At 41.9% G+C, this 11,632-nt stretch overlaps 1 protein-coding gene across 4 annotated transcripts in view; it reads right to left on the bottom strand.

Moving 5' to 3' along the window:
• Window positions 1-59: 59 nt before the first annotated feature.
• The window catches only part of LOC106583242 (type II inositol 1,4,5-trisphosphate 5-phosphatase), a 31,714-nt gene continuing 20,141 nt past the window's right edge, over window positions 60-11,632 (bottom strand). For 3 of the 4 annotated variants that reach the window (XM_014167185.2, XM_014167187.2, XM_014167189.2), the window contains 11 exons: window positions 10,509-10,620; window positions 9,987-10,096; window positions 9,488-9,623; window positions 8,859-8,969; window positions 7,717-7,882; window positions 6,412-6,647; window positions 5,226-5,333; window positions 3,613-3,697; window positions 3,249-3,376; window positions 2,831-2,942; window positions 60-628 (listed from right to left, as the gene is read on the bottom strand). In XM_014167185.2, the coding sequence (XP_014022660.2) occupies window positions 519-628; window positions 2,831-2,942; window positions 3,249-3,376; window positions 3,613-3,697; window positions 5,226-5,333; window positions 6,412-6,647; window positions 7,717-7,882; window positions 8,859-8,969; window positions 9,488-9,623; window positions 9,987-10,096; window positions 10,509-10,620 (1,414 nt within the window). In that variant the 3' untranslated portion in view covers window positions 60-518. The remainder of the gene's footprint in view (window positions 629-2,830; window positions 2,943-3,248; window positions 3,377-3,612; window positions 3,698-5,225; window positions 5,334-6,411; window positions 6,648-7,716; window positions 7,883-8,858; window positions 8,970-9,487; window positions 9,624-9,986; window positions 10,097-10,508; window positions 10,621-11,632) is intronic. The other variant, XR_006761158.1, reaches the window with a different exon arrangement.

Here is an 11,632-nt window from a genome sequence, read left to right as displayed (position 1 = left end):
GATTTGTAATTCCCAAACAGTACTAACAGCCAAAGGACCACATTGGATAGGCCAAGGGCAAATGTGACAGTGGGTTTATTAAATAACAAACCAACCTTTTCAATTTGCTTGATAAATGGGAAAGAAAAAAAAGCCAAACCACAACTGTTTGAAATACTTTCATATATAAAATAACGATCCGCTGTTTTGCCTTCACAAAACAGCACAACAAATTTTTTTTCTTTAAATAAACTGGTAAATATACATTAAAAATGGTCAGTTTACTACAGCTGCTCAGTGATATAATAAAAGCTGTGCATCAACAGCTTACAGGTTAAACATAGTTTGTCAAAACATAGTTGATTTCAAATCAAAGGAGCGTAAGCCTAATCAATTTGACTGACTGTACCTATACAAAGAGCCATTTATATGAATAGGAACTTATTACATGTATTACAAATACTGAGCTGTACATTAAACTACAAATAGTGTCTAAAATAGTTTGTAGCATGTAAGACATGGCAGGAAAACACTTCTATTCAAGAGAGGTCCTGGACTAGGAAATGCTGAAAAAACTCTTGGGTCTTCCTCTTCTCTGCAAGGTCCTGCTTTGTGGGTGACCTCAGTAGCAAGGCAGCAAAAATGGTGGCTGTGAGGGATGACACAGGGCATAATGTCAATAACATAATAATTACTAACTGGCACTTGAAGTAAGATTAAATAACTGCTTTTTTATTTTGTATCATAAAATATTAAATAAAAGGAGAACAATGAAAAAGGAACCAAATCCAGAATCTGACCCAACATTATTACAGGAAGTTTATATACACCTTAGCCAAATACATTTAAACTCAGCTTTTCACAATTCCTGACATTTAATCCAAGTAAAAATTCCCTGTCTTGGGTCAGTTAGGATCACCACTTTATTTTAGGAATGTGAAATGTCAGAATAAGAGAGAGTGATTTATTTTAGCTTTTATTTCTTTCATCACATTCCCAGTGGGTCAGACGTTTACATACACTCAATTAGTATTTGGTAGCATTGCCTTTAATTTATAAACTTGGGTCCAATGTTTTCGGGTAGCCTTCCACAACCTTCCCACAATAAGTTCCTCTCGACAGAGCTGGTGTAACTGAGTCAGATTTGTAGGCCTCCTTGCTCGCACACACCTTTTCAGTTCTGCCCACACATTTTCTATGGGATTGAGGTCAGGGCTTTGTGATGACAACTCCAATACCTTGACTTTGTTGTCCTTAAGCCTTTTAGCCACAACATTGGAAGTATGCTTGGGGTCATTGTCCATTTGGAAGACCCATATGCGACCAGGCTTTAACTTCCTTACTGATGTCTTGAGATGTTGCTTCAATATATCCACATCATTTTCCTTCCTCATGACGCCATCTATTTTGTAACGTGCAACAGACCCTCCTGCAGCAAAGCACCCCCACAACATGATGCTGCCACCCCCGTGCTTCACGGTTGGGATGGTATTCTACAGCTTGCAAGCCTCCCCCTTTTTCCTCCAAATATAACGATGGTCATTATGGCCAAACAGTTCTATTTTTGTTTCATCAGACCAGAGGAAATTTCTCCAAAAAGTACGATCTATGTCCCCATGTGCAGTTGCAAACCGTAGTCTGGCTTTTTTATGGCGGTTTTGGAGCAGTGGCTTCTTCCTTGCAGAGTGGCCTTTCAGGTTATGTCGATATAAGACTCGTTATACTGTGTATATAGATACTTTTGTACCCGTTTCCTCCAGCATCTTCACAAGGTCCTTTGCTGTTGTTCTGGGATTGATTTGCACTTTTCGCACCAAAGTACGTTCATCTCTAGGAGACAGAACGTGTCTCCTTCCTGAGCGGTATGACAGCTGCGTGGTCCCATGATGTTTATACTTGCGTACTATTGTTTGTACAGATGAACATGGTACCTTCAGGCATTTGGAAATTGCTCCCAAGGATGAACCAGACTTGTGGAGGTCTACTATTTTATTTTATGAGGTCTTGGCTGATTTCTTTTGATTTTCCCATGAAGTGAAGCAAAGAGGCACTGAGTTTGAAGGTAGGCCTTGAAATACATCCACAGGTACACCTCCGACTGACTCAAATGATGTCAATTAGCCTATTAGAAGCTTCTAAAGCCATGACATTATTTTCTGGAATTTTCCAAGCTGTTTAAAGGCACAGTCAACTTAGTGTATGTAAACTTCTGACCCACTGCAATTGTGATACAGTGAATTATAAGTGAAACAATCTGTCTGTAAACAATTGTTGGAAAAATTACTTGTGTCATGCACAAAGTAGATGTCCCAACCGACTTGCCAAAACTATAGTTTGTTAACAAGAAATTTGTGGAGTGGTTGAAAAACGAGTTTTAATGACTCCAACCTAAGTGTATGTAAACTTCCGACTTCAACTGTATAGCTAGTATTACATTACTAGGCTATATTTTTAACAAAGTAAATAAATGATAACTGATTGCCCTAAGGTGAAAAAGGGGGGAAAAAGCATATGCACAGTATCACAGTACAGAAAGACGACAATGGCCTTTCTGGTTATTTGGAATATAAAACCCAAACAAGCTTGCATAACCATTTGCATGCAGTGGAATAAATCAGGCATTTTATCACAACAGTCCCTGGTGCTATTGTTTCATTGCATATTGTGACACATGGAAATGAACAACTAGGTAACCTTGTTACGGCTTCTGATCTTAAACTTGCACAGCTCGACTTTGTAAACATTGAACCTCTTTGGTACTGGTCAAGAAGACCATGAAGTTTCATTTAACCCTTTCAAAACACATTTCAGGCAATTGTTTGTGTTAGACAATTCTTCCATTTCACCTTACCTAAAATGTTGACATCCAGGTTATTGTGTGTAGAATGCTTCAACAACTCACGGAGAAAAGCCGCTATATAGTTAAACACGTTTTTATGGCACTGAGGTAACAAGGATACAACCTGAGGATGAAGAAAAACATCACTCAATAGCAAATCAACACCATAGACAAGCTAAAACACCACAACATGAGAGCAAATCACAGACTAATTCCCCACGACTGGGTTGGGTTCATTAGGGCACGCAACAGAAAGCGTAAAAAAAAAAAAAAAAGTGTATATATGTTAGACCCTCCCTATTTCAGAACGTTTGAAGCCTAATGAACAAGACCTAGTACAGTAGACAATCATTACATACAGAGTATCCTACTATAGGGGCACTGAGAAAAGTAACGTCTACTTTTAAGAGTGAGTTGCATTGGTACTGACCTTTTTACACTGACTGGTGTTGGAGCAGCACTCCAGGCACTGCTGGTACAGGGAGAAGGGGACCACAGGCTCAGGGAGGGCATCGAGGAAGAGGAGCAGTGCTTCTGCCACAGAGTGGTTACTGCCAGCTAGGGGTCAACATGGGTCAAGGGGCACCACTTAAAAAAATACAGAGTAGACACTAAGACTTAATGGACACAACCCTGGATAAACTAAGGCACAAAATGGAAAACTTTTGCAAAAGAAAAAGAAATGAGCATTTCTTATTGGACATGTCCAGGTAGTCCTTCCCTGTTTCAGGCCATTTTCTTCCGTTTAATGCCTAATGGACACAACCCAGGTGTATATCAGTTGTTAAGGATACGGAGCGAGTCTGGCATGCCAGTGTCAAGGCAATCTCTTATCTCCACAAATTCACTGCGGAGCCCAGGTTGTTGAAATAGTTCCCCCTTGAAATAGAGGCAAAAAGTTAGTTGTACTGTAAACACATAACTTCAAAGCGCACAAAAGGTAGCCGGCAAAATGAGCAGCATTTCAACTGATCGGGGATTAGTAGAACTGTATTCATGTCAATATTGTAGAGTATTATGCATTTTCACTTTTTTAATTAATCAACTAATAAATCTATTTATTTTACCCTTAACATTCAAAGCCAGGTTTTACAAAAAAGCGAACCGGCATCACAGAGACAAAATCGTTCTGTTGAGTCATTCCAGCCTGTTGGTGGATGCCAGAGACAAATAATGTTTCCAAACATTCCTATTTTCACTCTGCTGGTTTGCTGTGGTGAAAAAGACTAATATGTCTGTCCTTGTTAAAAAAATTTTTTTTTAAAAAAAGCACACAGCTGGGAGGATGCCAAAAGCTGCCCAACTCACTTTGAATTATTTGAGGCTGTGCAACCAACTTGCTAAAGGGGAGTTAAGTAGGCAAAAGGTACTAGCCAATGTCCTTGAAAACTAGTGCATTGTCAAGAACCGAATGCCTGATTCCGACCCTGTACTGGTTCTGATTTTTTCTTTTCACATTGTCCTTTCCAGGCAGCAACAACAACGATTGTGGAGGCATAGTACAGCTTAGGGCCAGTACAGCTCAGGGCCCGTTCTCACAATATTTTGTATTTAACTATACAAGCCAGTTAAGAACAAATTCTTATTTACAATGACGATGTAAAGCCCCCCTCCAGATCACAGGCCGGTTGTGATACACCCCGGGATCGAACCTAGGTCTGTAGTGATGCCTACTAGCACTGTGATGCAGTGCCTTAGACCACTCAGGAGCCCCTAATAGCCATGCAACTTAGGCTTACGAGTGTGTTAAAGATGCATTGTTCTGACAACGGCCGAAGATGGAACATGCGTTTCCCCAAAACACCACTCAGAAAGAACTTTCACCACGTGTGCCGTTGGAGCATGAGTTGATACTGATAGGATTGAAAGAAAGGCAGCGCTTCTCTCCGATTTAGCTTTCTCCATTCAAATCTTACCTTAACATTAGAATTATTCTACAATACTGACAACAGATAAGCTCCTTGAGAGATCACCTTACGCCTGCTAATTCTAATCCTTACCCTATAATAATGCACATCATTGCGCACGTTACAATTCATGAAAATTTCCAGAGTGTAGCCTACAAATAGAACTCAATTGACTGTACATGAAATTGATTTCAATAGGTTTGAAATATAAAAGGCCTATATAGCCTATTGTAGGCCTATTTATTAAATAATGCAATCTCAGTTTCTATTTGAAGCATCTTTTGCTTGTTCAATTGTAAAGACATTGGCAACTTTGTATTTGTAGTCAACTTCGTTCTGTTAGAGGTCACAGAGAGACAGATAAACAGCTTAATTCTATGTTTAGAGGAGATTTTCTGTGTATAAAGTGAGGGGCAAAAAAAGCATCCAATGACGCACCTAGATGTTCTAGGTTTGGTTCAGTAGTGCGTAAATGGTAAAAGATTTCTGTGAGTCCTGACCTGTTTTAGAGCATTACGGTATAGGTGGTCCACCATCTGCCATATCTCTTTAGGGATATCCATGGGCTTATCGATGATTACGGTTCTGGTCTCATCGCCTGATGACGTCTTTAGAAAGAAGACAAGAAGAATTGACAATTGAGTGAAATGGGTTTAAATCCTGGACCTAACCTTTAACAACATATCCTGAGAGGACAATGTGTTGTAGCTATTTATGCTGCCTGTATTAATAACTAGACATTTTTGGCCTTGTTTATTCTCAGAATCTATCATCTTTTGATCTGGTCAGTTTAAGCATAACACTGACTGAAGATCAAACACAGGAGCTTCTGGAGAGGGTTGCTCTAGCGTACATGACAGCCATACTGTTTTGCAACACTAATGACCCTGTGGATATTCTCCCCTGGCAACAGTGTGTTCTGGGCCAATGGGTGATTTGATTCCCTGTTTGGAAACCCACTTCAGACACAATCTCCTATTTGGTTCACACAGTGCAAAAAAACAATACAAACAGTTTCTGTTTTTACACACGACGTAGGCTTAGTAAGACAAAAAGGAAATGGGGGGCTATAACGAAAAGCTTAAGAACAGAATTTCCTTTTAGCTTCTGTCTTTAGTGCAAATGTGTCTAGTCTCTTGTCTCAATGAATTTGGGGAATATAGACTGCAGCTAGTTCAACATTCACACTTCCTGGTCATTTTTAGATGACTGTGCATTTACATACAAAACAAAATCATACAAAAATTATCCGCAGGACAGAATCCCCCCAGAGCACTTTCACTTTTAATTGTTTTTACTCTGGGCAAGGCCTTTCATATAAAATGGCCCTGAAGAGGGCGACATTTCCATGCCACGGTCAGGTGTTGTGATTCCTGATTCTCCACCCTTTTCCCAACGTGTGCACTTTCATACTCCATATTTCACAATGGTGGAAACTCCCTTCAGCCGATGTTTAGGTTACACCAATCTAATACTTTTAAATCCACGATGGGGAATATACCAGACCACTGCACACTTTTGGAGAAGTGTGAAGAATGGGAAAGCAGTCTTCTGAGTCAGACTGCACCTGGGTCGTATTCACTCAGAACCATGAATTTGTCCAATAAGAAATGCACATTTTTGCTTTCCATTGCAAAATATATATACAATAATGAACACACTCCTTGCTGGCTATAATGAACTCACCAGCTCCCGGATGGTCTCCAGGGGCATTTCCTGGATGGGGTCCCTCAGCTGACACAGGGTCTGGATGGACGAGCCAAAGCAGCTGGGCAGGTAGTTGCCTGTCACAGAGAGGAAGTAGTCCTTGCCCCGCTCCAGGTGGAGCACCAGGATGTCCTCGATTTGCTGGCGGCCTGCGTTGAGCTCCGTGGCGGTGGAGCGGTTCACAAACACCTCCAGGTCGATGTCCATGTTGCCGCCTTGGTGAACAGCGCATTGATGGGATCAGGTATATTTCAATGATTTATCAAATGGAAGAAAATTTAAGAAAGCCACCAATTCCTGATGATCAATTCCCTGAGACACAGATGAACAGGGTTGTGTTCATTAGGGATCAAATGAAAGAAAACTCCACTGACAAACTGAAGGAGGGACTACTTGGACATGTCCAATAACCCAAAAGATTCCGTTTCAAAACGTTTGAAAATGTTTTCTGTTGCATGACCTAATGAACATGACCCTGCTCTATGTAAATGTGCTTTGTGGAAACTTGTTGACTAACCACAAGCAAAGGTTGTACTGTACACTAAGCATTACTAACTGCATGTGAATGTGTGAAGGAAACCCTATTCATTTACATCTGCATCACTACATTGACAACTCCAGAACTAAATGAGACAAACTGTTAAAAACACAGACTATCAGCAAGACCCAGAGAGGCAAAGAGCACTGAGGCACATCCACCACTCCTTCCATCCTAAGCCTTGAGATCTCTCCATTATTTACAAGTCTCTTGTGCTAGACAGATCTGAAATTGCTTCCCTACCATCAAACACTGAGTTGAGAAAATGCCTCTATCAATTGCAGTCACCGGGAAAATTCTAATCTAATCATTCACTCAGAATACAGAGCTATGATGTGGTCTCTCGCGTCATATGTCATAGAGCTCATGACATTACGTCAAACATAGCGGGGAGGCCAGGTGTTTATATAGATTGATATCCATTCCTGAATGTAAGTCTTAGGCCCTGTTCTAATACTTCAGAAATGCCTTCCGACCTTCCTTGAAGTACTCAGGTTGAAGAAAGTAATGGGGTGGCAACCTTGCTTTCACCCAGCTAAACTCTTGATCTGGGGCTGTATGTATCAGACGTTTTAGAGTAGGAGTGTTAATGTAGGATCAGTTTTACATTTGAGATCACAATGAATTGGATGGACGGGAATGGGGGGGGGGGGACCTGACCCTAGATGAGCACTCCTACTCTGACACACTTGATGCTTACCTCAAGAAAACACAGAAGAATAGGACCACGGTCCTGCTATACTCACCCTGAGCGATGAAGCCCTTGGCCGGGTTGGCGGTTAGCCAGGGCTTGCAGTAGGTGGGCTGATCCAGCTTCTGGATGAACTCAAACTGGCACGGGACCTGCCCGTCATTGAAGAGGGTCAGAGTCTCTGCCTGGTGCTGCATGAACTTCACGTTTTTGAACTGTAACTGGGGAGGGAGAGTGAGTTGGATTAGGTTTCACAGGTAGGGTGTAGGGGTGTGAAAATCACAGCGCTGATTACAGAAATGATTGCAGTTGATATGCAGCCATTGTCAATGGTAGAGGATGTTGGCTTCATTACCCTAATGATATATCTAGAATCAGACTACAAGATGACATGTCGAAAAACTGTGACGGCCCAGATGGAGAAATTGCATAATGATTTTTCTGCAAGTACAAGTACAAAGCGCGAGCTCTCAAACACCATACGTGGCATTAACAACAGATTGTTGGACGTCTATGAACAGGCTGTTATACATCACTGCAATGAGCAGTGGGACATGATCTCCGTACTGACAACATGGAGAGGCACACAACAAAGAACCTAAAATGACATTAATACCATTGTGAGTGGGGGCGAGCGCCGTCTGGTAGGATTTCCTCTAGTTACCGCAGACAAAATTGTCAATATTGTAAAAATTCATGAAAACTTCATGTAAGGTTAGGCTTAGACTAAGGTTAGCAGTGTGGTTAGGTTTAAAATCCCATTTTAAGAAGATAAATTGTAGAAATAGGCGGACTTTGTGGCTGTGGTAACTAGTGACAACCAGTATGTAGCAATTCCAGGACCGCGGTAGTTTGAACTGCATTGACCCCTAGCCGTCCTACACAGAACCACATCTGAATTGTGAATTCACGTCACTTGAATTATTTTTCTTTGAACGTTCAATTAATTAAACAATAAAAAAAGTGCAGTTTAAATGTGAAGAGAAAATGTAAATTTGTACATATAGCACATTTCCCTCAATTTTAATCCTGTTCGTTAAGAGCAGAGCTCAATTGATACGCGTCGTTCACAAGGTCCTGCTGCTGTCAATGTTCACTGATAATGTTGTATTGTGTATTACGAAAGACCAGAGCAATGTTAACATATTCTTCACCTATAACAATTCAAGTAGAATCACTTAACTCTTGACCACTCACCTCTCGCCTGGATAGGGTTAGGGATGGAATGCACTCGTTCTCCATCTTGTCCAGCGACCGTACAATTTCCTCAAATGTCTTTTTGTAGGACTCTTCGTTCACCAGCTTTATCTGAGGAAGCAGCAGAGTAGGGAGGTTAGAACACAGATTAATAGGGGAAACTAGAAGCATATCGTTATTTGAACATTCAAAAAAAATACCATGCAACAGAATATCTAGAATTACAATCCAAATACTTGTCATGAATGGATAAATGAAATGCTCAAATGCACAATGCTAAAAAAGTTGTCTGAACTCTAAATATATGGCTCTGGGGGAAACTCAGACTGGTCACAAGAACCAAAAATTTAAATAAAACTCACATAAAACTCATTTCTAATACTTGGTAAACTGGTAAGGCATTGGGAGAGGATGAAGCAAGATGAAACACCTCCTTGCTTGCTCTGCCCACCTCCTTGCTTGCTCTTGCTTGCTCTGCCCTATAGTGTGACTAAGATCGTAAAAGGCCCACCTGAACAACCTCGGATTAGCTAGCTATAGATTCTTTGGTTATGACCCCCAGGGTAAACCAACCAAAACCTCATGGTCTCTAAGAGGTCTAAGGACAAATGGCGGAAACTAATTCTCACCCCTATCTCCAGAAGGGAGCTGACTGGCTTGTGGTCGCTGGTCTTCAGGGCCATGTGACTCTGGTAGAGCAGCTGCCGCACATTCTTGCCTCGCCACAGGATCCGGTCGCACCACGCCGGCACGCGACACTTTTCACTGAGGGCGTGAAACATGAAACTTTAAGACATTTCAGAGACGAATTCCACGCAATAAGATATTTAAGAGTTTTGCAACACTTTATTCTGCAGCTATAATGCTTTAAAACGTATTATAAGAATGTAGGAGCCTTTGTAATGCATTATAATAAGGATTATAATATATACTGTCTCCCTATGTATCAATATTCCAACTCAAAACGCCTTAGGCTCATAATGCGACAACCATAAGACATTATAAGGGGTTCATACATGTTCTTACGAGGCATTATAATGCAATATATCTGCAGGCTTTTAGTAAAGTGTTATTGTTTTCTCCATTGACTTTATAGATAATACTAGACACTTAGAGAGGAGAAGTTACCTTGTGTCCCATTGGTCGGAGCCGGTGTCGTATTTGTAAGTGGGCAGGAAGCCGATTTCTCCCTCCACAAAGCCCACGAAAACAGCCTTCTCATCGATCTGCCTCTTCAGCTGAGGACCACAGAGCCACAAGACAGCTTGACAATTACCACACTCATCAGGGTGTAACGTGACTGGCACTGAACACAGAGATTAGCAGAGTTATTCATTAGGGCATAATGTTGCAAAACGTTTTGCAACGGAAAATTTGTGTTTCTGATTGGACAATTTCAGGTAGTACCTCCCTGTTTCAGATCAATTTTCTTCTGTTTGGTGCCTAATAAATATGACCCTGGGAACAATGTTGTGGAACTTTCAGATATTATGTAGAACAAACCTCCCTGTCTGACAAGTAGAGTAAGGAATCATGTCAGCTCTATTCATGACATTTCTATCTGCAGCATTCTACAACATTTGCCTACTGAACACACCCCAGAAGTAGACATTTAAATGGCTTGAAGTTAAGCGGCTTGAGATTACCTACCTGGTCATAACTGTGCAGCGTTTCAAAATCCTTCTTGGCGATTAAGTCCTTCACATTGTCGACATCAAGGTCACTTAGCCTGTAGTTGAGATCTCCCAGCCATAGGACCACACTGTAAGCAAGGAAAATATGACGCATTGAGAATATGGAAAATCATAGAATTATAGAAGAGTAGTTATACACTGCTCAAAAAAATAAAGGGAACACTTAAACAACATAATGTAACTCCAAGTCAATCACACTTCTGTGAAATCAAACTGTCCACTTAGGAAGCAACACTGATTGACAATAAATTTCACATGCTGTTGTGCAAATGGAATAGACAATAGGTGGAAATTATAGGCAATTAGCAAGACACCCCCAATAAAGGAGTGGTTCTGCAGGTGGGGACCACAGACCACTTCTCAGTTCTTATGCTTCCTGGCTGATGTTTTGGTCACTTTTGAATGCTGGCGGTGCTTTCACTCTAGTGGTAGCATGAGACGGAGTCTACAACCCACACAAGTGGCTCAGGTAGTGCAGCTCATCCAGGATGGCACATCAATGCGAGCTGTGGCAAGAAGGTTTGCTGTGTCTGTCAGCGTAGTGTCCAGAGCATGGAGGCGCTACCAGGAGACAGGCCAGTACATCAGGAGACGTGGAGGAGGTCGTATGAGGGCAACAACCCAGCAGCAGGACCGCTACCTCCGCCTTTGTACAAGGAGGAGCAGGAGAAGCACTGCCAGAGCCCTGCAAAATGACCTCCAGCAGGCCACAAATGTGCATGTGTCTGCTCAAACGGTCAGAAACAGACTCCATGAGGGTGGTGTGAGGGCCCGACGTCCACAGGTGGGGGTTGTGCTTACAGCCCAACACCGTGCAGGACGTTTGGCATTTGCCAGAGAACACCAAGATTGTCAAATTCGCCACTGGCGCCCTGTGCTCTTCACAGATGAAAGCAGGTTCACACTGAGCACGTGACAGACGTGGCAGAGTCTGGAGACACCGTGGAGAACGTTCTGCTGCCTGCAACATCCTCCAGCATGACCGGTTTGGCGGTGGCATTTCTTTGGGGGGCCGCACAGCCCTCCATGTGCTCGCCAGAGGTAGCCTGACTGCCATTAGGTACCGAGATGAGATCCTCA

The sequence above is a fragment of the Salmo salar genome, chromosome ssa02, assembly GCF_905237065.1.
Source record: "Salmo salar chromosome ssa02, Ssal_v3.1, whole genome shotgun sequence".
NCBI lineage: Eukaryota > Metazoa > Chordata > Actinopteri > Salmoniformes > Salmonidae > Salmo > Salmo salar.
Note: the sequence above shows the minus strand (reverse complement) of the source record. Positions and strands in the feature narration are given on the sequence as shown.